Source organism: Heteronotia binoei, chromosome 6 (assembly GCF_032191835.1).
Source record: "Heteronotia binoei isolate CCM8104 ecotype False Entrance Well chromosome 6, APGP_CSIRO_Hbin_v1, whole genome shotgun sequence".
NCBI lineage: Eukaryota > Metazoa > Chordata > Lepidosauria > Squamata > Gekkonidae > Heteronotia > Heteronotia binoei.
Window position 1 is genome coordinate 15,419,641 of NC_083228.1, and position 27,663 is coordinate 15,447,303.

Sequence of the window (27,663 nt, forward strand, 5' to 3'; positions counted from 1 at the left end):
ACTCTGGTGAAGAAAGCAGTTAGTTGCATGGAATCGGTGCACGAAGATGAGCACGCATTGAATGCCCAAACCAATGCAGATGTGCAACCACCTCAGCTGTGTTCATGAATCTCCCTCACTGGATCAGAGTGCACAGTTCTCATCTCCACACACCCACACACACACACACCACCACCACCATCACCACCAGTGTATACCTAAATGCTGTTTGGAGAGTATAATTGTAGTTCATCGTGGTTTAGGGCTACATAATGTTTTGTTTTGTTTTTACCAGCAGTTCTAATTAAAATGAATAGAAATAAGCAGGGCTTTGGTGGTAGTAGGAACTCCTTTGCATATTAGGCCATGCCCCCTGATGTAGCCAATCCTCCAAGACTTTACAGGGCTCTTAGTACAAAGCTACTGTAAGCTCCAGGAGGATTGGCTACATCAGGGGTGCGTGGCCTAATATGCAAAGGAGTTCCTGCTACTAAAAAAGCCTTGGAAATAACAAAAAAAAGACTGAAAACTCACCCACCCCCAACTAAAGGGTTTTTTTTTTGTTCTTTCTTGTTTATTTCTATTGGAACCTCACAAATTTTGGTGAATATCCATCATGCAGCAGCCATTTTGGAAAACTTTAGGCATATACATCCCAATTCAGATAATTTTTTTTTTTTAAATCCCCTTCGTTGGCCTCTGTACCCATTGGTGCTTGTCTTTTAAAACCTGGCAGGGTTGCTTTTCCTTTTAAAAATCTCCTAAATGCAGAATATTATTGTCGAACCAACAGAGGCGAACAAGATTCGTAATAACGTACGACAGAATTGTGAAGGCTTTTCTTCTCCACCTTCGAAAGGCTCTCTGGCTGTTAGGAGTGAAGCCGCGAACAGATGATGTCATCCAGAAAGATTCTAATTTAGAACTGGGCTCTTGCCTGAATGAAGTTTTCACCCTTTCTGACTCTCGGGAATTGGAGGCGGGGGGACTTTTGTTCTCTGCGTCTGTTCCAACCAATCTCAAAGGAGTTTTATTTTTAGCAGATGCCTAAATTCCAAACTGTTAATGCATGCCAAAGGCAAGCACAGGCGTATCTTAAATCGTCTGGCTATGTGGTCATCCATGACCTTGTCTTCGTAGGTTTTAGACTACTGGCTGGACGACATGTACCTCAACAACCGATTGGCTCTCCCGGTCAATTCCAGCCCGGTCATCATCTTTGCTCACCAGCATTTCCAAGACGCAAACGACCAACTGAGGTAAGGTATCTGCGGGGCACACGCTGATGAGCCCGGAGCCATCCATGTTGTGGGAGAGCCAGTTTGGTGTAGTGGTCAAGTGTGCGGACTCTTATCTGGGAGAACTGGGTTTGATTCCCCATTCCTCCACTTGCACCTGCTAGCATGGCCTTGGGTCAGCCATAGCTCTGGCAGAGGTTGTCCTTGAAAGGGCAGCTGCTGTGAGAGTCCTCTCAGCCCCACCCACCTCACAGGGTGTCTGTTGTGGGGGAGGGAGATAAAGGAGATTGTGAGCCACTCTGAGGCGCTTTTCACACTTACCAGTGGAAACCGGAAGGGAATCAGTATTGTGCTGCCTTGCAGTAATCCGAGACAGGGATGGGAGTTTTCAGAAACGTGGTTTTTTTTCTGGTAGGGTTCCATGATTGAAGCGAGCCATTTCACATTGTTCCACTTTTATCTTGCTTCCACCAGCACCAGATGTTTTTGCGCCCTTTTTTGCCCACCAGCGCACGATCTCCGGCTTTTGGGGGGGAGGGGCATCAGTTTAAGAGCGCTATAGTGCTCTTAAACTGATGTTCCAAAAAAAAAATGCCGGAGATCGCGCGCCGGCAGGCGAAAAAGGGCGCAAAAACTGCTCCCGGATTAGATACTGGACATTTCACACAGCGCTCCATACCAATTTCAACCCGGAAGGAGGGGCTGAAAACTGGAAGAAGCTGCTCTTTGTTAGTAACGACTCAGGCATGCCTCATTACCAGGACAGCCGCGGGACTGTGTGAAAAGGTGACAGTATTCCGGTAGCAGCCAGTTACTGAGTTGGGTCTGTCTGAAATGCCAGCAGAAACTGTTTAGTAACTGACCAGCTTCCATACTGGAATACATAGGCTGTGTGAAAAAGCTCCGAGACTCTTGAGTGGAGGGCGGAATATAAATCCAATGTCGTCGTTGTCGTCTTCTTCTTCTTCTTCTTCTTCTTCTTCTTCTTCTTCTTCTTCTTCTTCTTCTTCTTCTTCTTCTTCTTCTTCTTCTTCTTCTTCTTCTTCTTCTTCTTCTTCTTCTCCTTCTCCTTCTCCTTCTCCTTCTCCTTCTCCTTCTCCTTCTCCTTCTTCTTTTTCTTCTTGTGTTGTGGCCAGGTGGTAATGTAAGGCAAGGGAAGAAATGGTTTTCCCAAATCATTAGGCAAGGAAATGAAACAATATTAGTGGGTGTGGTAGCCACATAAAGACAGAACCAAAGGACCACCCTCACCTAGGGGCTTGGGGGCCAGAAGTCTCTGGAGAGGCCAGGGCGGATCTGGGTTTGTGTGGGACAGGAGCAGTGCTCCCTCTAAGCTGAGTTAGCGTGAGCTAGCTCACAGATTTTTTGAGCCTCCAGCTCACACATTCTTGCCTTAGCTCAGGAAGGATGACCCCAGAGCAAACTAATTTATGCAATCGCTCACAACTTTAATGCCAGTAGCTCACAGTCACAACTTTTGTCACAAAGTACAATTTTTTGCTCACAAGACTCTGCAGCTTAGAGGGAACACTGGACAGGAGAGTACTTCAGATGTCTGAGCTGTAGGCCATGAAGGGCTTTCAAGGTCAAAACCAGCATCTTCAGTTGAGCACAGTGACCTATCAGCAATCAACGGAATCATGCCATTGCTTGTGAATGTGTCCAAACCAGGGGTCATTTCATAGACAAAGAGATGCTGGAGCTCATTAGCACAACTCATTTGCATAACTCATTTGCATCTGCCATACGCCCCTGACATCACTGGAAGGTGTACTACATTATATCAGCTCGGCATCTACCTTAAAATGCTCCTTGAGTTAGAATTGCCATAATAAAACCTTACCGCCATCATACTTTTAAAATTACCTTCTCCTACGTGGCCACAGTGGCATGATGAAGATTTCCATTCGTCTGCTTTAGGTGTTTCGGTTGTTTTCCCATTTTTTGTCGGATTTTAAAGTTCAGCAAAATTCTCGCAAGTGGTTTGAACTATGGAGCCCGGAGGCAATTGGAGGGGGTGTAAGAAAGGAAGAGCACAATAAAAAATTTAGAGGTTCTGGAGCTCCCCTCCTGTGAGTTCATGTGCAAAATGAGGCCTGGTCCAAACATTTGGGGGCAAGTTGACAGGGGAAGAGAACTTAAATTGATCCTGGGAGCCTCAGGCTATGCACTTTTAAGGAATTCTTTAGCTGTTCACCTGGGCTTTCTGAAGTATGTATCTCAGTCTGAATACCTAAAATGAAAACTGATCTTGTTAATGATAGCACCTCCAAATCGACTAGATAGAAGGAATGATCATCCATTGGCCTGATCCCTGGATGGGCCATTGACCTGATCCAACATGGCTTCTCTTATGTTCTTATATTCTTGGTGCTTGGGAGGGGCAAGTGTGAGGACTTCTAGTGTCCTGGCCCCATTGATGGACCTTCTGATGGCACCTGGGTTTTTTGGCCAATGTGTGACACAGAGTGTTGGACTGGATGGGCCTTTGGCCTGATCCAACATGGCTTCTCTTATGTTCAGTAGCAACAGAGTGATACCAAATCTGGGATGGAGTTGAGACAGTTCTACTGACCCATTTGAGAAAAGTGTGTGAAAGCAGAATACATGTTAATAATTTTCACACAAAATAGGTTATTGACAGGTGGGAAGGAGGGACAGATGCAGACTTAGTCCGCTGGACCTGTATTAGACAGAGTTCTAGACTAGTTGGACCAGTGGTCTGATCCAGCAGAGCTCTTCTTATGTTCTTCTACAATAATAGAGGGGGGGGGAGAGATTGACTCAGGTGATATTAAGGCACTTCCTTGAATTTTTCCTCCTTGAGTGTAACAGAATCTTATAAGCGACACCTTCAGTTGAACTGGATTGCATTTAGATGCAACAGGGACATTCTACACCTCATCATGTGGAAACTAGAGGCCAGGACCTGCATACCTATGGGGCCACCTTTCCCCATATGTGCCCCAGAGAGTGCTATGGTCCAGGTCTCAAACTCTCCTTTCAATCCCCGGTCCCAGAGAGGCCAGGCTGGCTTCAATTTGAGCAAGGGCCTTCTCATTTGCAATCCTGCACTGGTGGAATGAGCTCCCTGAGGACGTTAGGGCCCTATGGGATCTCTTACAATTCCACAGGGCCTGTAAGATGGCTCTCTTCCACCAAGCCTTTGATTGTTAAACCTAGTACAAATCAATCTGGTCACCCTGAAATTCGGCCCTCAGACCTGATGTGTATCTGGAGGCTGTGAATACTACAATGAAGATAATTGTAGTACACACCCCTGATGTAGCTAGTCCTCCAAGAGCTTACAGTGGCCCTGTACTAAGAGCCCTGTAAGCTCTTGGGGGATTGGCTACATCAGAAGGGTGTGGCCTAATATGCAAAGGAGTTCCTGCTACCAAAAAAAAAAACCCGGTGATACTACAATTACCTTCATCATGGCATTCACAGCCTCCAGATACACATCAGGTCTGAGGGCCGAATTTCATTGTGAGTACCACCATCACTATTATAGCACTTCTAGTTGTTGCAATGATTGCTTAATTGTTTTTAATCTTTTTGCTTGCCTATTGGCCGTGTTCACCGCTTCGGCAGTGGGGCCAGGATATAAATGGAAACAAACAAATAAAGGCCATGCTTTGCCAAGGAAGATACATTCAGCACATGTGCTGTCTTCTATGACACGAAATATAAACATTTGCTAAAAGATGGATTGTTTGTGAAGTCTCCTCTGTGGCTTACGCCCTCCTTCTTCACCCAACAAACTATCTTTAGGGAGACGGTGCCTCAAGAGAATAGCTTCTGTTTTGCTATAGTTACGCCTCACTGCACTGTGGCAAAGCCCAGCTCATCACCTGCTGTGAAGCTAAATGTTTGGATCCCAAAGGGAAGTGGATTTCCATACTCAGTTTCAAGCCCCACTGGTACTGATGAGTGGGAAGAGGGGATAGATATAGACCTCGAGGAGGAGAAGTCCCGAGTTCCAAGCCCCACACCATGTAGACAGTGCCCAGGCAAATACTGAATGTCAGAGCTGGTTTGGAGGGCTACTGAAAAAAAGACATTTCATTTCCAACAGTCTTTAAATATTTTAATAAATCATAGTGCAGGCCTGTCCCTAAGAGCATAAGAAGAGCCCTGCTGGATCAGACCAATAGTCCATCTAGTCCAGCATCCTGTCTCACACAGTGGCCAACCAGTTCCTCTGGAGGGCAAACAACAGGGCAAAGAGGCCAAGGCCTTACCCTGAGAAGAACCTCAGAAGAACCTTGCTAGATCAGACCAGCAGTCCATTAGTCCATCATCCTGTCTCACACAGTGGCCAACCAGTGGATCAACAACAGGGCACAGAGGCTGAGGCCTTCCCCTAATGTTGCCTCCTGGCACTAGTATACTCTAGGCTGACTCCAACATGGAGTAGCAGGAGTGATCCAACATGGAGTAGCAACAGTGATCCCATTCAGTCCAACACAGTGGCCAAAAATCCCAGTTGCCATCAGGAGGCCCACCAGTGGGGTCAGGACACTAGAAGCCCTCCCACTGTTGCCTCCCCCCAAGCACCAAGAATACAGAGCATCACTGCCCCAGACAGAGAGTTCCATCAATACACTGTGGCTAATAGCCACTGATGGACCTCTGCTCCATTTATGTATCCAATCCCCTCTTGAAGCTGGCTATGACCAGTAACATTCCTTGACTATTAAGTTCAGTCTATGTCCTTGCGAGTTTTTTTTTTAAAAAGCTAGCATCTGAACGATGATCAGAATTACTCTGTTTCCCACAGATGGTGTCCAGCGACTACTTAAAAAAAAAACCAGCCTATTTTAAACACTGAAATGGTTGCCTACTGCCTCTCGTTAGGTGAATAGCTCCATTGTGGTCCCTGTTTTCTAGGAAGCGATGGTTTGCATCTCCGCAGCGAGGGTGAGGAAACTGTCTTAGCATATAGGAGCTCACTTCAAAAATGGGAGGGCAAGTATTGTGAGGAAAACAAACCACGGTTTTTCATTTCCTGCCGCTTAGATGGCATGCCCAACTATGGCTTGTTGGGAACTGGAAGAGCCTTCAATATCTGAGCCATGCCTGGGGAGGACAGGGGAGGACCACGTGAATTCCCTTTGGTTGCCAGGGCTTTTTTGTAGCAGGAACTACTGCTTTGCATATTAGGCCACACCCCTCTTAAGTAGCTCTTCGTACAGGGCCTACTGTAAGCTCTTGGAGGATTGGCTACATCAGGGGTATGTGGCCTAATAAGCAAAGGAGTTCCTCCTACAAAAAAAAGCTCTGGTTATGACTTGGCGGCACTTTCCAGCACTACATAGGCTGCCTTCCTGCATAATGCAACTGTTGTTATGCCTGTTTAAGATCTACAATAAACCTAGTATGTAGCTTAAATTGTGCTTGGTTGCTTGATAACATAGTGTGAGCTGCTAGCTGGTAAAAAAAAAAAGCCCTGTATCATTATTAATAACAATACTATCATTATTAATAATACTAGAGCACCATGAATGTATAGTGTGAAAACAACCCAATGCAACTTCATGGGAAGCGATTCATACAATGTCTATTTTGGATTTACAGGTTTGCCGCCAACCTCATTTCCGGAGTCCTTGATTACAAAGCTCTGTTGGACACGTAAGCGATTTGTTTCTTGCGACTAGCACGAATCTGCATTTCAATCGGAGCATAAAGCCTGCCAGATTGTTTCAGAAGCCATTTAAGGCCACATTTACACTACAGAAGGAAACCAGTTTTGAACTACTTTGTCGTTGGCTGTGTTGAGTAATTCGGGGAAAGATCTCAGTAAAGCTCAAGTCCCGAATTTCTTCAACAAGGATGTTGCGTGGATCACTTTCAATGACTGGCTTCAGTCTTGGAAGCATGTGAGAAATTAATAAAGAGCAGCTCTGTTTGTTAAGCTCATAAGACTCGCCGTATGCTTAAATGTCATTAAAATAAATAAGAATAACTCTATACCGGGGTGGTCAAACTTGCTCAACATAAGAACCACATAGAATAAACATCAGATGTTTAAGAGCCACAAGACATGACCATCAGATGTTTGAGAGCCACAAGACATGAAGGAAGGGAGGGAGAAAGGAAGGCAAATAGATGGGGGAGGAAGAGGTGGAAAGAAAGCAACTTTAACTTTCAATGCATTATCCAAGCTGCCAGCTGGCTTGACTTGCAGAAGTGACTGAAAGAGACAAATGCCTTCTCCAAGCCAGCTGACTGGGCAGTGGGGGCTTGGAGAGCCACACGATATGTGTGAAAGAGTCACATGTGGCTCCCAAGCCACGGTTTGGCCACCCCTGCTCTAGACAGTAGGCAGTTCGGAACTTGCCATCTCTTCTTTTTAGAAGTCAACCATCAGTCCTCGCTCTCTCAGAGAATTGCAGCTCCAAGGGTTTCATAGGCCCAAACTACACATTGCATCTGCCGTGTGATTGACACGGGGATTTAACAGCCATACAACAGCTGTGGGTTCCTGTGGGGACTCAATTGAGAAGTGCTGCAGGGGCCCAGTTCTGACCGAGACCACAGCATGAGTGGAGGAAGCCTTTGCCTTCCCGCTGCTCCATTTCCCCCAATCCAAAATAGCTCCAGTATGTGTTGTATGACCAGGGCTTTTTCGGTAGCACGAACTCCTTTGCATATTAGGTTACACCCCCCTGATGTAGCCAGTCCTCCTGTAGCTTACATTCGCCTAGGGCACTATGCACTCTTGCGCCGCTCCTGCACACACCTACGCGCACCTCCTGTGCAACAGTGCATGTGCCAAACATGGCTGATTCAGATCCACCTGACCATTGTGCGTGGCGTTACCCAGTTGCGTGTGAAATCTGAAATACCTTTCCCATCCTGAAGAAATATCTGTATACTAGCGGCGTGCTGCACTGCTGATTATTTTTTTTCCCTCCCTAGCTGACTAGATAGGTGGACTTCACCACCCTGCTTATCACTCCTATCACAAAGAAAATAGTCCTGTTGACAGAATTCTTTATGCTTCGTAGCTAGGGTTGCCCGGTCTGTGCTGGAAAATACCAGGAGACTTTGGGGGTGGATCCGGGAGAGGGCGGGGTTTGGGGAGGGGCGGGGCCTCAGCATGGGGCAATGCCACAGAGCCCACCCTTCCAAGCAGCCATTTCCGCCAGGGGAGCTGATCTCTGCCAGCTGGAGATCAGTTGGAAAAGCGGGAGATCTCCAGGCCCCACCTGGAGGCTGGCAACCCTAGTAATGTAGCCCAATTTTAATTAACAACTGCTACTACTCACGAACCCTTGGGAAGTTGGGCTGGAGAGAGGTCCATCAGTGAGGTCCATCAGTGGCTATTAGCCACAGTGTGTGTGTATGTATAAAATTTTTTGCCACTGTGTAACACAGAGTGTTGGACTGGATGGGCCGTTGGCCTGACCCAACATGGCTTCTCTTATGTTCTTATGTGACACAGAGTGTTGGACTGGAGTGGCCAGTGGCCTGATCCAACATGGCTTCTCTTATGTTCTTATGTGACACAGAGTGTTGGACTGGATGGGCCATTGGCCTGATCCAACATGGCTTCTCTTATGTTCTTATGTTCTCTTATGGAGGCCCTGAGAACTATCTTTGTGGAAAAACACAGGGCTTCACAGTTGCCTTGCCACATTCTGCCTTCAGTCTGCAAACCCAATTTGCGCTTTCCAAACCTCGACATTCATGCCACTGGTTCGTTATTCCATATCTTTACATAGCCATCTAGACTGCCTTTTGGGAATGGACCTTGGTCGGTCTAACCCAGGGGTGGCCAAACTGCGGCTCTTTCACACATATTGTGTGGCTCTCGGAAGCTCCCACTGCCGCATTGGCTGGCTTGGAGAAGGCATTTCTCTCTTTCAATCACTTCTCCAAGCCAAGCCAGCCAGCAGCTTGGAGAATGCGTTTAAAGTTAAAGTTGCTTTCTTTCCACCTCTCCCTCCTCCTTCTTCCCACCCCATCTTCCTTCCTGCCTTTATTCCTTCTTCCCTCCCTCCCTCCCTCCTGTTTTGCATCTCTCAAACAGCTGATGTTCAAGTCTTGTGGCTCTCAAACATCTGACATTTATTCTATGTGGCTCTTATGTGAAGAAAGTTTGGCCACCCCTGATCTAACCTATGGGATCATCATGTTATTAATCTTCTCCACTAAATAGATTATATTTAAGGGAGCACAAAAGTCAGATCCCATTGCAAACAAGGTACCCAAGTCTGTGAGAAAGTATCCACAAAGGAAGCTTAATTTCTCCGTAACTGTCAGCTCTATTTGTAGGTCTGCTAACATGACTGTATTGCTTGCAAAATGCTCCAGATTCAGGCCAATGTGTTAACACAAGATGAATACCCCATGTTAATCCTTTGGTATCCTTTTTAGAATTGCCCTACTATACATTGTATTGGATATCAAGTTTTGCCTCCCATCTCCGTAAGACACTTCAAACCTAGGATGCAAAGCCAAACCCTCACTGTCCCCGTATCGCCTGACCCTTCCCGTTCTCCCTTTCAGCACATGTCAGTGTAAATACTTACTGAGGCGTTGATGGATAAGGGGGCTGGAATGTATGCGTCAGCCTTTGTTTTGCATGCACTGCCGTTTGCCTTTTTGACACCCCTCCACTGAATGCAAATAGAACTGCATAATGAAGTTATATAGGCATGTCAAGAATCCTGTATTGCAGTCTGGGTCTGGTAATCCATCTATTTCCTTCTCCCGTAATCTTATTGTAGTATGATTCTATTTGTGTCGTATCTAACCCAATTGTCAATAGAACAAAGGACAGATTAGATTCCTTTTTCCTTCTGTCTACCTCTCTCTCTCTCTCTCTCGCTGTGTCTCTCTTCTTCTGTTTCTCCAGCCATGCTGTACCTGTTGATTTTGCGCGTGGACAACTGTCTGGTCACCCTCTCTGTATGAAGCAATACTATGGGCTCTTTTCTTCCTATCGTCTTCCAGGACACACCAAAGATACCCTCGTGGCCCAGAAAAACAATATCATGCCAGAGCCGGAGCACATTATTGTCGCTTGTAACAATCAGGTGGGCGGAGAGGAGAATTTCGCTCCATCTTTCTGCACAGTCGTGCCAAAATTATAATCGGCATTGCTCTTCAATCGGTCAAACAGGTCTTCGCGATGAAGGTGGTAGAACTGCGGGGAGGGGGGAGGGGAGGGGAACGCTAATTCATAACAAAGAAGTGAAAAGGATAGGGTTGCCAAGTCCAATTCATGAAATATCTGGGGACTTTGGGGATGGAGCCCCAAATAGAATTTCAAACAGAATTCCCGAACAGTCACAACCTTGATCCTGGCTCCACCCAAGGTGCATATTCATATACACACACACACATATATATATATATACACACTGTGGCTAATAGCCACTGATGGACCTCTGCTCCATATTTTTATCCAATCCCCTCTTGAAGCTGGCCATGCTTGTAGCCACCACCATGACCTGTGGCAGTGAATTCCACATGTTAATCACCCTTCGGGTGAAGAAGTACTTCCTTTTATCCATTTTAACCAGACTGCTCAGCAATTTCATTGAATGCCCACAAGTTCTTGTATTGTGAGAAAGGGAGAAAAGTACTTCTCTCTCTACCCTCGCCATCCCATGCATAATCTTGTAAACCTCTGTCATGTCACCCCACGGTCGACGTTCCTCCAAGCTAAAGAGCCCCGAGCGTTTTTACCTTTCTTCACAGGGAAAGTTTTTCAACCCTTTGATCATTCTAGTTGCCCTTTTCTGCACTTTTTCCAATGCTATAATATCCTTTTTGAGGTGCGGTGACCAGAATTGCACACAGTATTCCTTCTCAAAAGCCCCTTTGACAAAGCTGCGGGGGAGAGGCAGAGAGAGGCAAATTTAGCGACGACACCAGCAGCACCCGCACCAGGCAAGCTGGGTGCCGGCAAAGGGTTCATTGGAGTTTCAAGAATGAGTAGACTTGTTTCTTTTCCAAAACTAAGTTTCCATTTATTGATTACAACAATGCTACTCTCTACACAGGTTCATTGAAACTGATAACACGTAAGGCAAAAGCATTGGCATTTATGGGCATACATCAAAGACTAGGGGATTTAAATCACTTCTCATAATAAAGTAACCATTTCACACACTCCTTATCTCCAGCCTAGGCAGGCTGTGTCTTCCCCCTGATGGTGTTCTTGCCCGGCACCAGCAGGCGCCTGAGAAGCAGCTGGATGTTTTGCACTTCAAAGACCTTGCTGGCCTCTGGCACCTAAATCACCCTCCTTCCTTCCCCCCTACATTCTACAATGGCACTGGTATTAGTAAAGCAAAGATTTACAGGGTTAGTTGGCAGTAAATAAACATTTCAGAATAACAGAGTTTACTACAATGAACACAAGCTGACACTGGGCAAAGAGCGGCTCAGTTGCTGGCTGCGTGTGCAGGCTGGGAGGGCTGCAAGCAGGGGGGAAACCAGGGGCGGGAGAAGCTGGCCCAGGGCCCCTAAAGGCATGGGGGCCTATAGGCCAGTGCCTACCGGGCCTAATTGTTAATCCGGCCTTGGGTGGAGCCAGGATCAAGTTTGTGACTGTTCGGCAATTCTGTTTGAAATTCTATTTCTTTATCTCAAACAGCGCGATGGATCACTGGATCAAATCATCATTGAGAGGCATTTAACATGAAAAAGCAAAAAACATATTTATTTCTACAGGGAAAGGGTACTGGGAGGTGAAAATAACAAACACTAAAGAACTACATGCTTACACTAGAACAGGGGTGGCCAACGGTAGCTCTCCAGATGTTTTTTGGCCTACAACTCCCATCAGCCCCAGCCAGCATGGCCAATGGCTGGGGCTGATGGGAGTTGTAGGCAAAAAAACATCTGGAGAGCTACCGTTGGCCACCCCTGCACTAGAAGTTCATGTGCTTAATGGAGGCTACTTCTTCCTTCTTCTGGACCTCTCTGCCTGAACAAAGGAAGTCACCTGACTAACTGACCAACCAACCAAACAGGTTTTCCCACTTCTAGATCTTGATTGACAGCAGTCATTATTTTCTTCCCAGGTCATGCAGACAATAGGGAATCAGGCACAGTGTTAACCCTATAATGACTGGAACTTTAGAACATTGCATACAAAACAGATAGATATTTCTAACAGTGACAAGCTTGCCATTTCCTGCCTCTGCAGAGCAGCCCTGGACTTCCTCAATGGTCTCCCATCTGAGCAGCAAGCAGGGCTGATCCTGCTAGCTGGACCATCCAAGGGAGGGCACATCAGCCTTACCCACTCGTAGGGCTGCCAATCCCCAGTCGGGGGCAGGCAGGGGATCCCCCGGTTTGGAGGCCCTTCCCTCGCTTCAGGGTTATCAGAAGCAGGGGGAGAGGGAAATGTCAGCTGGGCACTCCACTATAGCCTATGGAGACTGGTTTCCATGGGGTATAATAGAGAATAGATCCATGGGAATCTGGGGCTCTGGTGAGGCTGCTTTTTGAGGTAGAAGCACCAAATTTTCAGCATAGCATCCAGTGCCTCTCCCCAATGCCCCCTCCCCAAGTTTCAAAAGGATTGGACCAGGGGGTCCAATTCTATAAGCCCCCAAAGAAGGTGCCCCTATCCTTCGTTATTTCCAATGGAAGGAAGGCAATTAAAAGGTGTGCGGTCCCTTTAAATGTGATGGCCAGGCCAGAACTCCCTTCGGAGTTAAATCGTGCTTGTCACACCCTTGATCCTGGCTCCACCCCCAAAGTCCCCAGATATTTCTTGAGTCGGACCTGGCAATGCTACCCGTTCACTTCCTTTTGCCTTATTCCTGCTATAGTGTTTTCCTTTATGCTACGGAATCATTTCATGGGGAAGAGCTACAGCTGAGCTCCTCAGCCTGAAATGGAGAGCCATGTCTCACCAGATTCTGTTGAGAATCGTCACTGGGCCCGAGCCCCTCTAAATTAACCCAGAAGCTTCAGTATTGGTCCATCCGTTCACGATCTCTCTTCTCACTTGTGCTGCTTCCTCTGCAGTTTTTTGTTTTGGATGTTGTCATTAATTTCCGCCGTCTCAGTGAGGGGGATCTGTTCACCCAATTACGGAAGATAGTCAAAATGTCAGAGAACGAAGAGGAGAGACTGCCTCCTATTGGCCTCCTGACATCTGATGGAAGGACAGAGTGGGCAGAAGCCCGGAAGATCCTAGTAGAAGGTAAGCAAGAACTCTATGTCCCGGAACCTGCCTGGTTTCCTATATTACCCAGGGCTTTTCCTCTATTACCCAGGCCCGGAAGATCCTAGTGGAAGGTAAGCAAGAACTACATGTCCCGGAACCTGCCTGGTTTTCCTCTATTACCCAGGGCTTTTTTTGTAGAAAAAGTCCAGCAGGAAATCATTTGCATATTAGGCCACACCCCATGACATCACCATTGTTTCACATAGGGCTTTTTTGTAGAAAAAGCCCAGCAGGAACTCATTTGTATATTAGGTCACATCGTCCTGACATCACCATTTTTGTAGGAAAAGCCCAGCAGGAACTCATTTGCATATCTGACCACGCCCCCTGATGCCAAAGCAGCCGGAACTGTGTTCCTGTGCATTCCTGCTCAAAAAAATCCTTGCTATTCATGTTTCAAAATGCGTGCTTTGAATCTCTGTTCCGAAGTTTTAGATTCAAGTCTCGTAGCACCTTAATCAAGAAGGAAGCATCGACTCTCAAAAGCTGATACTCCCAAACAGGACTTTTTTGTAGCAGGAACACCTTTGCATGTTAGGCTACACCCCCCTGATATAGCCTATCCTCCAAGGGCTTACAGTAGACCCTGCAAGAAGAGCCCTGTGAGCTCTTTGAGAATTGGCTACATGAGGGGTGTGTGGCCTAATATGCAAAGGAGTTCCTGCTACAAAAAAAAGACCTGCCCCAAAAACCTTGTTGACCTCTAAGGCACCACTGGACTCAAATGTAGCTCTTCTGACACCTACCAAAACAGCTAATCTGAAACTCAGTTCAAAACCGGCTCGATCCAATTTATTCATCAACTCTCGGTGTCAAAAACACATATAAAATAAAGATCAACATAGCCCGGACCAGAATAGTCCAGGCAAGCCCCATATGTCTGATCATTGTCTGATCTCAGAAGCTAAAAAGGTAAAGGGAGTCCCCTGGGCAAGCACCAGTCGTTTCCGACTCTGGGGTGACGTTGCTTTCGCAACGTTTTCACGGCAGACTTTTTACAGGGTGGTTTGCCATTGCCTTCCCCAGTCATCTACACTTTCCCCCCAGCAAGCTGGGGACTCATTTTACCGACCTCGGAAGGGTGGAAGGCGGAGTCAACCTGGAGCCGGCTACCTGAACCAGCTTTCGCTGGGATCGCACTCAGGTTGTGAGCAGAGGGCTCCGACTGCAGTACTGCAGCTTTACCACTCTTTGCCTCTCAGAAGGTAAGCAGGGTCAATTCTGGCAAGTACTTGGATGGGAGACCTCCTTGGAATACCAGCAGTCAGGAAGGCAGGGACAGGCCTTATTCAGCCTCTTCTCTGAATATCTCCATGCCTCCAGTAGGCACTAATCCCGAGAGGTAACCATGACTTCCAGGTGCACACACACAGAGACTCACACACGCAAGTGCAAAAAAAAAAAAAAACCCACCCCACCCCAAACCCCACAAACCTTCAAAGCATATTGTATAAGCATCTAAAATGGTCTGATAACCTTCTAAGCTAAGAAGTCCTTGGCCAAAAATATTATGCCTCGCTTTCAGAACAACGTCATAAGCTTGTGTCTGAACCATACAGCTGGTGGGCGAATCATACAAATGAATTTTAAAATCCTTGCATATTTATGTCTGGAAAAGTGAACCTGTATCCCACCGTTTACAATAGGAATAACAATTCTATAAATATGGCCGTGACTCTCTGTGCAACACAGGTCAAATCAACGTCCTAGCTACTCAAAATGGACACATACAAAGTCAACGTCACAGAACTTCGTAGCGTTTTGTGAACAATCGTTCTTGATACACTGTTGTTGATACACATACAGTGGAATCCTAAGCAGGTTAACTCAAATTCTAACTCAGGTCTAGGCACTGGGCCTTACTCCCAGGAAAGAGTTTTCAGAATTATTGTTAGGGGTTTTTTTGTAGCAGGAACTCCTTTGCATATGAGGCCACACCCCTCTTATGTAGCCAATCCTCCAAGAGCTTACAGGGCTCTTATTACACAGTCTACTGTAAGACGTTGGAGGATTGGCGACATCAGGGGTGTGTGGCCTAATATGCAAAGGAGTTCCTGATACCAGAAAAGGCCTGGTTACAGTCAACGACCACTTTGCCCAATCAGATTCCATAAGGCTTTTGCATAAAAACAATATAATAAAACCAAAGGTGGCAAGAAAAACCAATTGGGTATCCAGGGCTTTTTTTGAGCAGGAATGCACAGGAACGCAGTTCCGGCTGGCTTGGCATCAGGAGGTGTGGCCTAATATGCAAATGAGTTCTGGATGGGCTTTTTCTACCAAAAAAAGCCCATGTGAAACAAGGGTGACATCAGGGGGGCATGGCCTTATATGCAAATGAGTTCCTGCTGGGCTTTTTTCTGCCAAAAAAGCCCTGTGGGTATCTATGACTATAGCAAAGAGTTCTTAGGATTCAGGGGCAGGATGGGAGGGAGGGCGAGAAGGGAGGGAGGGAGGGAGGAAGGAGGGGGAGAGAGGGAGGGAGAGAGGGAGGGAGGGAGGGAGGGAGGAAGGAAGGAAGGAAAGAAGGAAGGAAGGAAGGAAGGAAGGAAGGAAGGAAGGAAGGAAGGAAGGAAGGAAGGAAGGAAGGAAGGAAGGAAGGAAGGAAGGAAGGAAGGAAGGAAGGAAGGAAGGAAGGAGAGAGAGAGAAAGCCATGCCCCTACTTCATGTGGCTTGGACAGGCACCTCCAACAGCTCTGCCCAGGGCTTTTGATGTAGCAGGAACTCCTTTAAATATTAGGCCACACACCTCTGATGTAGCCACTCCTCCTGGAGCTTACAGTAGGCTCTATCAGGGGTGTGTGGCCTAATATGCAGAAAAGGCGATGATAGATAGATAGATAGATAGATAGATAGATAGATAGATAGATAGATAGATAGATAGATAGATAGATAGATAGATAGATAGATAGATAGATAGATAGATAGATAGATAGATAGATGGATGGATGGATGGATGGATGGATGGATGGATGGATGGATGGATGGATGGATGGATGGATGGATGGATGGATGGATGGATGGATGGATGGATGGATGGATGGATGGATAGATAGATAGATAGATAGATAGATAGATAGATAGATAGATAGATAGATAGATAGATAGATAGATAGATAGATAGATAGATAGATAGATAGATAGATAGATAGAATCATTAACCAAACAAAAGCCTAGATAAATGGTCATCTCCTTGTTTGACAACTATGACACTAAGGTCCACTACACATAGATAACAAAGGCAACACCTTTTTTCTTAGCTACCCCATTTCTATCCTAATTAATTCCCCAAATATCTTATTCCCCCCCTTATATAGTAGCCCTGTGGCTTTGATGTTTATTTAGTGAGCACCGGGCTTCAAGGCTTTTGCATATAACAGAAGAAGGCAAACCCGATTTGCTATTTCACACCTTGTTGACTTAGGGCTCTCCATGCCCGGCAGAGGTAGCCTGTCTTTGGATCAGAATGCAAAAACCAGTCGGCTGCTTTCCTGTAATGAATGACGCCACATTGCTGATCCAGCAAGAGGAATGTCAAAGAGGTTGCATTCTGTCATGCAACGCTGCTTCCGAGACTGAAGGGTCAGCAGCCCAATAATAAAGAACTGACTGCTGGGTTTTAGTGCTGTAAGAAAACAAAAAGCCGACTCAAGCTCTCTGTGGCTTCACTGGAGCATAAAAATAGCCATAATATAATGCCTTCCCCAGTTCTCTAGAAGCCACTAACTTTTCCCTAAAGAGCCCCATAACCAGGCCTCAGATTAAGCAGAAGCTCAAAGGAGCACAGCTCCTGAACCTTTCTGGAGTTCCCCCTCTTCCTCCCCACCTACCTTGTCCATGAATAGTAGGTGCAGCTGCATAACAATCCTGGATTAGGAGAGCGGGCAGCCAACCCGCCACCAGGGGCTTTGCCACACCCCCAGCAGCCCTCATTAACCCCTGGAGAAGCCTGCACACCCTTTCTCCACTTCTTATGTGATTTTGGGAGGCAGGTGGCTTGCTGGCCTTTTGATTGGAGATGGGGCGGTGGCCCAGGAGAGCCCCAGGCAAGTGAGGCTTGCTTGGGCTAGCTGGATCTCTAGACATCCCAAGCAGGCCTCGCTTGCCTGGGGCTGTCCTTTCTTGCATCGGTTTCCTTTTGGCTGGGGGGGGCAGCATATGCTAATGAGTTATGCTAATGACCCCCACTACCTATTTTTCTACAAAATGACCCTTGCCCATAACCCAGCCCTGCTTCCCCCTCACTTCTGCCAAAGCGCTCCTAGTAGAGAAAGCAGGGGAGTACGGCAGTCTCTTAGCAAGACTTCTTTGGTGCCTTGAACCTTCCACAAGCGTGTCCCAGGCACTAGTGACTCTGGGAAATGTAGTTCTTTGTGGTCACCTTAGCATGGACAGGAGAAGCTTGGAAACTACATGAGCCTAGACGCCAATGAAATTTGGGCTCAGGTGATCATCTGTTCTGAGGAGCCAAGTTATCGGTTTGCTATAGGGCTGCCAAGCTCCCAGGCGGGCGGCAGGTTCTCCCGCTTTGGAGGTTCCCAACTCGCCAATCCACTGCAGGATCCCCTTTTGACATCACCAGCATGATGGGTACCATAGAGTTTTCCTCCCAAATTGCTAGAGCAGCTGGAGAAACCATAGAGTTTTCCCGGAAGCTCCTAGAGCGGCCAGCGCATGAACAATGTCCCCCGCCAGAGGCCGTAGGGGGAATTGGCAACCCTACTTTGCCAGTATGAGCCAACCGCCCCCATTCTGTAACTCCTGTACCAACATTAATAGTACTCTCTTGTTGAATGAATTCAACAAGATACTCAGGCTATCAATGCTAATCCTTAATTCTGGACAACCGAAAGGCTATCAATGCTAATCCTTAATTCTGGACAACCGAAAAAACATATTTTGTTGTGGACACACTGGTGAAAATGGTTTTCTTTGTGTCTTCCGATGACACATTGGGGTGGGAAGCCTCATTAACAGCCAGGAAGAGCCCCGTGGCGCAGAGTGTTAAAGCTGCAGTACTGCAGTCCTAAACTCTGCTCACAACCTGAGTTCGATCCCCAGCGGAAGCTAAGTTTTCAGGTAGCCGGCTTGAGGTTGACTCAGCCTTCCATCCTTCCGAAGTCGGAAAAATAAGTCCCCAGCTTGCTGGGTGGAAAGTGTAGATGACTGGGGGAGGCAATGGCAAACCACCCCGTAAAAAGTCTGCCGTGAAAACGTCGTGATGCGATGTCACCCCAGAGTCCGAAACGACTGGTGCTTGCACAGGGGTCCTTTCCTTTCCTTTGAATCTAGATCACCACCGTCATTGGGAAAAACTACAGTTGTGTGGGGCTTCCACCCAGAGCAGTAACTTCCTTGCCCCCCCTGTTGGCAGGTTCTCCCTGATCACCAACAGGAATTGAGGGAGGGTTTCCCAAATCTAGGTTGGGAAACTCCTGGAGACTTGGGGATGGAGCCTGTGGAAGACAGGGACTTCAGAGAATACAACGCCATGGAGTCCTCCGTCCAAAGCATTCATTTTCTGCAGGAGAACAGATCTCTGTAATCTGGCCATGACTGTAACTTCAGGGGGTCCCTGAAGGCTGGCATCCCTAACCCCCCACCCCACATCCAGGCAAAATGTAGGACCAGAAAACATGTGATTTGGCATCCATACTGTGATGTTTCCCATTTCCCACTCCACTTCATTGGTTGCCGCTTTGCAGGATAAGCAAACTCACAATGCGGTGACATCATAGCACACCTGTCACATGCTCCCTAGACTGGGTTGCCAACCTTCAGGTCTGGCCTGAAGATCTCCTGAAATTACAGCTGATTTGCAGAATACAGAGGGACCTTCTGCATGCCAAGCAGATGCTCTGCTACTGAGCCACAGCCTCTCCCCATCAGGGCTTTTTTTGTAGCAGGAACTCCTTTGCATATTAGGCCACACACTCCTGATGTAGCCAATTCTCCAAGAGCTTACAATAGACCTTGTAATAAGATCCCTGTAAACTCTTGGAGGATTAGCTACATCAGGGGTGTGTGGCCTAATATGCAAAGGAGTTCCTGCTACAAAAGAAACCCCGCAATACTTCATATAAGCTTGGGCTTTATATTTTAAGTGGAATTGAACAGCACTCGCAAATTAATTGATTTCAAATAACAACATATGTCGTCGGAGTCTTTCAGACTCCAGTAGATCCAACAGGGCCAGAAAACTCATTGTACCAACTGTTTCGCCCTCCAGATTCTACCAACCGAGACGCACTCGATATGATCGAGCGGAGCTTGTGCTTAGTGTGCCTCGACAGCCCGAGCGGAGAGGAACCCAATGACACCAACAGGGCTCTGCAGCTTCTGCACGGAGGAGGTTACCATAAAAACGGTGCCAATCGGTGGTACGATAAACCCATGCAGGTAAGAAGCAGGGTTTTATTTGTAGAAAAAGCCCAGCAGCAACTCATTGGTCTATTACGCCACATCCCCTGACATCACCATTGTTTCACACAGGGCTTTTTGGTGGGGAAAGCCCAGCAGGGACTCATTTGCATATTAGGCCACACCCCCTGGTATCACCATTGTTTCACACAGGGCTTTTTGGTGGAAAAAGCCCAGCAAGGACTCATTTGTATATTAGGCCACACCCCCTGGTATCACCATTGTTTCACACAGGGCTTTCTGGTGGGAAAAGCCCAGCAAGGACTCATTTGCATATTAGGCCACACCCCCTGGTATCACCATTGTTTCACACAGGGCTTTTTTGTGGGAAAAGCTCAGCAGGGACTTCTCTGCATATTAGGCCACACCCCCTGGTATCACCATTGTTTCACACAGGGCTTTTTTGTGGGAAAAGCTCAGCAGGGACTTCTCTGCATATTAGGCCACACCCCCTGGTATCACCATTGTTTCACACAGGGCTTTCTGGTGGGAAAAGCTCAGCAGGGACTTCTCTGCATATTAGGCCACACCCCCTGGTATCACCATTGTTTCACACAGGGCTTTTTTGTGGGAAAAGCTCAGCAGGGACTTCTCTGCATATTAGGCCACACCCCCTGGTATCACCATTGTTTCACACAGGGCTTTTTTGTGGAAAAAGCTCAGCAGGGACTTCTCTGCATATTAGGCCACACCCCCTGGTATCACCATTGTTTCACACAGGGCTTTTTTGTGGGAAAAGCTCAGCAGGGACTTCTCTGCATATTAGGCCACACCCCCTGGTATCACCATTGTTTCACACAGGGCTTTTTTGTGGGAAAAGCTCAGCAGGGACTTCTCTGCATATTAGGCCACACCCCCTGGTATCACCATTGTTTCACACAGGGCTTTTTTGTGGGAAAAGCTCAGCAGGGACTTCTCTGCATATTAGGCCACACCCCCTGGTGTCACCATTGTTCCACACAGGGCTTTTAGGTGGAGAAAGCCCAGCAGGGACTCATTTGCATATTAGGCCACACCCTCTGGTGTCACCATTGTTTCACGCAGGGCTTTTTTGTGGGGAAAGCCCAGAAAGGACTCATTTGCATATTAGGCCACACCCCCTGGTATCACCATTTTTTCACACAGAGGTTTTTGGTGGGAAAAGCTCAGCAGGGACTCATTTGCATATTAGGCCACACCCCCTGGTGTCACCATTGTTTTACACAGGGCTTTTTGGTGGGGACAGCCCAGCAGGGACTCATTTGCATATTAGGCCACACACCCCTGACATCACCATTGTTTCACACAGGGCTTTTTGGTGGGAAAAGCTCAGCAGGGACTTCTTTGCATATTAGGCCACACCCCTGATGCCAAGCCAGCCAGAACTGCGTTCCTGTGAGTTCCTACTAAAAAAAAAAGCCCTGATAAGAAGTCTCATGTTGCCTGGCTGATCTACACCGAAGGGCAAAATTCACATTCCAAAATGTCAAAAGGAAGCCAACAGTTGGGAGGGGGGGGGAGAAGAGTGAACAACGTGGGGTTTTTTATTCCGAAGGCAGAGGCCCGCAACGTGGTGCCCAGCTATGGCACCCATCAACACTTTTCCCGGGACCCACCAAATGTTTTTAGAAAGTAGAGGGACTAGGTGGGGCTTTTCCTCAGCAGAGCTTCTGGTTGGCCACTGAAGATTTGATTGTGCAGATTTCTGAAGACGTTGCTTGGGCAACAGCTGCCACCACAGCACAAGGATCTTCACTGAGACCTAGTTTGGTGTTGTAAGAGTAGTGGTCTGTAATCTGGAGAGCTGAGTTTCATTCCCCACTCCTTCACATAAAGCCAGCTGGGTGAGACTCCTTCAGGTAGTGAATGGTGGGGTATAAAACCAAATCTTCTTCTTCTCCTCCCCCTCCCCTGTGCCATCTAAACATAAGCTATGGCAGCCATTTTGTGGCTGGTTCTTCTCTGTGGCAGCCATTTTGTGGCTCTGCCCATCACTCTGTGTCAGAATTCCGAATCAGCCTTCAGGGTCGAAAAGGTTGGGGAGGCCTGTACTAAATTGCTTCCAAACATTGGTCTCTCTCAATGGAAAAATGGCACAAAAGTGAGGCGGTTAGATCAGTTCAGCCATTCAAAGCAGCACCATTTCCTAACTTATACATATATTTCTTAGAATAGATCCAGGTGGGTAGCCATGTTGGTCTGAAACAATGGAACAAAGTTAGAGTCTAGTGGGACTTTGAAAACCAACATAGTCTAATCCTGGGTATAAACGGGGGATTTTTTGTAGCAGGAACTCCTTTGCCCCACTGGTGGACCTCCTGATGGCACCTGGGTTTTTTGGCCACTATGTGACACAGAGTGTTGGACTGGATGGGCCACTGGCCTGATCCAGCTTGGCTTCTCTTATGTTCTTATGCATATTACACCACTACCCCCACTACCCCCGATGTAGGCAATCCTCCTGGAGCTTACAGTAGGCCCTGTACTAAGAGCCCTGTAAGTTCTTGGAGGATTGGCTACATCAGGGGGTGTGGCCTAATATGCAAAGGAGTTCCCGCTACAAAAAAAGCCCTGGGTATAAACTTTCATGTGCATGCACGCTTCATCAGATAATCAGTACCCTCAAGTATACCAAATAACAGCAGGATTACAGATCAAGCAGGTTACTTGCAGCGTGGTCCAAAACAGAGTTACTGCCTTCTAAGACCATTGACTTCATTTGCCTGGGAAGGGTTTAACTCTGTTTAGGATTGCACTCTAAGATGGTGAGCATCCAAACGCTATACTCTGTAGGGAGAATTTTTTGCCTTTGAGAAAGACTGAAATGCATTGGGCATGAAACGCATTTTCTTGTCTGCACCGCACGCAAGGAAGTACTGTTCACAGTGTGTTTCTTTGGGGAAGGTGGACTCACCGGGATTCATTACACTAATTTCCATGTAACACAATTTTAGCCCCTCCGGTCAAAAAGGAAAGTTTGGCCTCGCTCCAACGCTACTGTCTCACCCAGGGTCATGCAAAGGAAGGTGGCTTGCTTCCTCTGCTCTGCAACGTCCTTCTTCCCCCTTCAACTATGGTTGCCAACCTCCAGGCAGGGCCTGGGGACCTCCCAGAATTAAAACTGACTTCTAGGTAAGAGAAGAAGAAGAAGACTGCAGATTTATACCCCGCCCTTCTCTCTGAATCAGAGTCTCAGAGCGGCTTACAATCTCCTTTATCTCCTTTCCCACAACAGTCACCCTGTAAGGTGGGTGGGGCTGAGAGCAGCTGCCCTTTCAAAGACAACTCCTATGAGAGCTATGGCTGACCCAAGGCCATTCTAGCAGCTGCAAGTGGAGGAGGCGGGAATCAAACCCGGTTCTCCCAGAAGAGTCCACACACTTAACCACTACACCAAACTGGCTAAGAAGAAGAAGATTATGATGATGATGATGATGATGATGATGATGATGATGATGATGATGATGATGATGGATTTATACCCTGCCCTCCACTCTTCATCAGAGTCTCAGAGCAGCTCACAATCTCCTTCACCTTCTTCCCCCACAACAGACACCCTGTGAGGTAGGTGAGGCTGAGAGAGCAGGGTGCAGCTGATTGAATGGTCTTGGGTCAGCCATAGCTCTTGCAGAGTGGTCCTTGAAAGGGCAGCTTCTGGGAGAGCTCTCTCAGCCCCACCTACCTTACAGGGTGTCTGTTGTGGGGAGGGGAAGGGAAAGGCGATTGTAAACCACTCTGAGATTCAGAGTGAAGGGTGGGGTATAAACCCAATATCTTCTATCTTTTTCTTCTTCTTCTCTCAGCCCCATCCACCTCACAGAGGGAAGAAGATAAAGGAGATTTTGAGACTCTGAGATTCAGAGTGAAGGGTGGGGTATAAATCCAATATCTTCTTCTTCTTCATCATCATATGTTACACCTGATCAAATGCCATTCCTCTCCTTACCTGGATACAAAAGAAAGAAACCCCGAAAAATAAGAGGAAGGAAAATAAAAAAACGGTTTGGTCCACCATCTTTCTCGCCAAGGTTTTGCATCAGCAAATTCCATCTTCTTCCAAGGTGCTTTGCGTCAATGTCAGACTCAGCATGGAGTGGCAAAATGTCACTCACCCCCCCATCTGTAATTTTCGTCCTGGCATATAATTTCCTCCACAATTATGAGAGTCAACCAAACCAGCCTACTGTGCATGGCAGGCAGAAATATGTATATTCATATCCAATTAAAGGAAATAGGAAAGGTTAAGCTAAGGCATCCAACAGGAGAAAAAAGAAAAACTACATTATTTCCCCTCCCCTCTACCCCATTATTTTCTTGGTTGTGGATAGAGCAAGCTCAATAACTTTATATTAACACCTGGTAGAACACTCCAGCTATTTTAAATTCATCTAACGCACATTCATGGTAAAATGGCAATTCTAATACAAGGGTTGTTTTGTTGGATATCTTTGGGCCGGCTTTCGGTGCATTTGTGTGTGTGTGTGTTTTTCGTTCTTGCCGTTCGTTGAATATTCTATTTAGGATGTCATATTTTTGGAAATTCTGCATCTACATTCTCTGGTCCAGAGACGGTAATTCGCAAACAGTTATGTAATGCACAACACAACAGATGGGGGTGCGCATCTGAATCTACTTTGGGAGGCTGATGGGAGCAGCCATCCCCAGGCGCATTCCACACGGCCAGCGGGCAACACCGTGAACGCTTTGCAGCAAAACCTCATAAGGCAAATCCAAACGCATCTCTGCAGCTGATATGTGCAAACGGTTCCCGATCCAGCAGTGATAAACAAGAGTCTTGTGGCACCTTAGAAACTAACAAGATTTTATTTCAGCGTACACTTTTGTAGGGTAGAGGATGGAATTCTAGCAGAAGCACCAATGTAAGAAAGATATTCACAGGGGTGGTATTCTAGCAGGAACTCCTTTGCATATTAGGCCACACACCCCTGATGTAGCCAATCCTCCAAGAACTTACAAGGCTCTTTTTTGTAATCTCTTGGAGGATTGGCTACATCAGGGGAGTGTGGCCTAATTTGCAAAGCAGCTCCTGCTAGAATTCCACCCCTGGATATTCATGTGTATGGACTGTGCTGTGTTGTAAGGAGGGCATCAGTACAGGCTGTGTAGACCTCCGCCTTGCTAGACTAAAGTATGTGTAATATAAGATATTTATACCTGCCCAGCTACATTCTCTTGGATGCTCTATGGTAGAGATGGCCAGACTTGCTTAACGTAAAAACCACGTGGAATAAATGTCAGATTCTTGAGAGCCACAAGACAGGAACATCAGAAGTTTGAGAGCCACAAGGCATGAATGTCAGATGTTTAGGAGAGAGGGAGGGAGGAAGGGAGGGAGGGAGGGAGGGAGGAAGGGAGGGAGGGAGGGAGGAAGGAAGGAAGGAAGGAAGGAAGGAAGGAAGGAAGGAAGGAAGGAAGGAAGGAAGGAAGGAAGGAAGGAAGGAAGGAAGGAAGGAAGGAAGGAAGGAAGGAAGGAAGGAAGGAAGGAAGGAGATTGGGATTCTTGGTATACTCATGTCTCAAGGCAAAACTTGCCCTCCACTCTGATACTGAAACAGCCGGTTCTTGTATAGGGGAAATAAGGACACACGGCACCCCCAGGGGTCTTCACTACAGTCTTCAGCCTCCAGGTTGGACCTGGGGTTCCCCCAGAATTCCAGCTCATTTCTGGACTAGAGTGATCAGTTTCCTTGGAGAAAATGGATACTTTGGAGGGTGGACTCTATGGCTTTGTACCCCACTGAGGTTTCTGCCCTCCCCAGACTCTATCCCTAAATCTCCAGGAGTTTCGCAATCTGGATGTGGCCATCCTAACTCCCCATCCCTCACTAGTGGCCAGGGAGAACGTGGCACCCCCAGTCTTCACTGTATACAAATCCTATCCATTCACACACCTGCCACTGCTTATCACAATGGGAACGTCTTACTGGTGATTTTCAACGGTGAGGTTATGACTGTCAATGTATATTTCCCTGCTTAGTTAGTGGTGGGAAGAGATGGAGTCTGCGGAACGGTGTGCGAACATTCCCCCTTTGAAGGGATCGTCTTGGTCCAGTGTGTTGAACATCTGCTCCGGCACATGTAAGTCGCTTTGACTCTGCAAGCCCACAACGATGAGAAATGATTTTCATCTCTGTTCTGTTTTGCTTCTTTTCAGTTGTTGGAACTGGGTGGGCTTCCTGGGACATAGATTCGTATCTTATTGTGTTTTGAGATGTTCCCCCCACAAATGACATAGACATCTTCAGGGGTGGAATTCTAGCAGGAGGTCCTTTGCATATTAGGCCACACACCCCTGATGTAGCCAGTCCTCCAAGAGCTTTCAAAAAAAGAGCCTTGTAAGCTCTTGGAGGATTGACTACATCAGGGGGTGTGGCCTAATATGCAAAGGAGCTCCTCCTGGAATTCCACCCCTGGACATCTTACATCTAATGGGATCCTTCTGATGAGACAAAATTTGATATATGCAAATAGCTGTTATCCCTTTAAGGTTGCCAACTTCCAGGTGGAGCCTATAGATAGAGCTGCCAGCCTCCAAGTAGGGACTGGAGAATCTCCCAGGATTACAACCAATCTCCAGATGATAGAGATCAGTTTTCCTGAAGAAAGTGGCTGCTTTGGAAGGTGAACTCTATGGCATTATATACCAACTAGAAATAAGGCCCCTTGTGAGAATAAATACAACGGGCTCTAGAAAGAGGCTCTGGGCAAGTGCCCCGGCCTTGGGCACTCAGGGTCAATTTGCTGTGGCATCATAGCATGACGACGATCATGGATGCTGAAGTTCAGCATTTCCCAGTGCTATTTGGGCTTCTCGATCTGCCCTTTTGGGAGATGGATAGGGTTGCCAAGTCCAATTTAAGAAATATCTGGGGACTTTGGGGGTGGAGCCAGGAGACTTTGGGGGTGGAGCCAGGATACATTAGGGGTGGAGCCAAGATCAAGGCTATGACAAGCATAATTGAACTCCAAAGGGAGTTCTGGCCATCACATTTAAAGGGACGGCACACCTTTTCAATGCCTTCTTTCCATAGGAAATAATGAAGGATAGGGGCACCTTCTTTGGGGGCTCATAGAATTGGACCCCCGGTCCAATCTTTTTGAAACTCGGGGGGTATTTTGGGGAGAGGCACTAGATGCTATACTGAAAACTTGGTGCCTCTACCCCAAAAAACAGCCCCCTCCAGAGCCCCAGATACCCGCGGATCAATTCTCCATGATTTTCTATGGGAATAAATCTCCATAGGGAATAACAGAGTTCCCAGCAGACATTTCCCTCCCCTCCCCCCGCTTTCTGATGACCCTGAAGCGGGGGGAGGGTCTCCAAACCGGGGGATCCCCTGCCCCTACCTGGGGATTGGCAACCCTAGAGACGGAGCACTGCAGCGAATCCCAGCCCAGAATCCAAGGAGGGCAGTGCGAGTGGGAGCAGCTTCCCCGCCACATAGGGGAAGGAGGGAAGTGCAGCTTCTTCCTGCATGATGGAGAAGGGATCTCTCTGTGGTTCACAATGTTAAAGATTTGCCCTGGGACTTGTAGCCACTCCGTGCAGACCAATGGGAACTACAGACCCCTTGTTTTAAAAAAACAGGAAAGAAGGGGCTAAGAAACTGGTCCGAGCTGATTCGGTGAGCGAACTTCTGCTCCGAGGAGACTAAGGTGGAAATGTTCTCCGGAAATTCAGGCACACTTGGCTTCAGCTGCAGAAAAACTTCAAGGTACCGGTCCTGCAGATTATTTTCCGCTTTTTAAGAGAATAAATTGGGAGCTCTGATAGGTTCTCACAGGATAGTAATTAATTCAAGCTTTCGTTGATCGATGGGTGG

General features: G+C 47.2%; 1 protein-coding gene across 1 annotated transcript in view; it reads left to right on the forward strand.

The window, feature by feature from the left end:
* The window catches only part of CHAT (choline O-acetyltransferase), a 63,990-nt gene that overhangs the window by 10,830 nt on the left and 25,497 nt on the right, over positions 1-27,663 (forward strand). Inside the window, 8 exon segments of the mRNA XM_060241050.1 lie at positions 1,120-1,238; positions 6,798-6,851; positions 10,084-10,264; positions 13,218-13,395; positions 19,650-19,819; positions 25,818-25,918; positions 27,429-27,475; positions 27,478-27,561. Coding sequence (XP_060097033.1) covers positions 1,120-1,238; positions 6,798-6,851; positions 10,084-10,264; positions 13,218-13,395; positions 19,650-19,819; positions 25,818-25,918; positions 27,429-27,475; positions 27,478-27,561 — 934 coding nt within the window.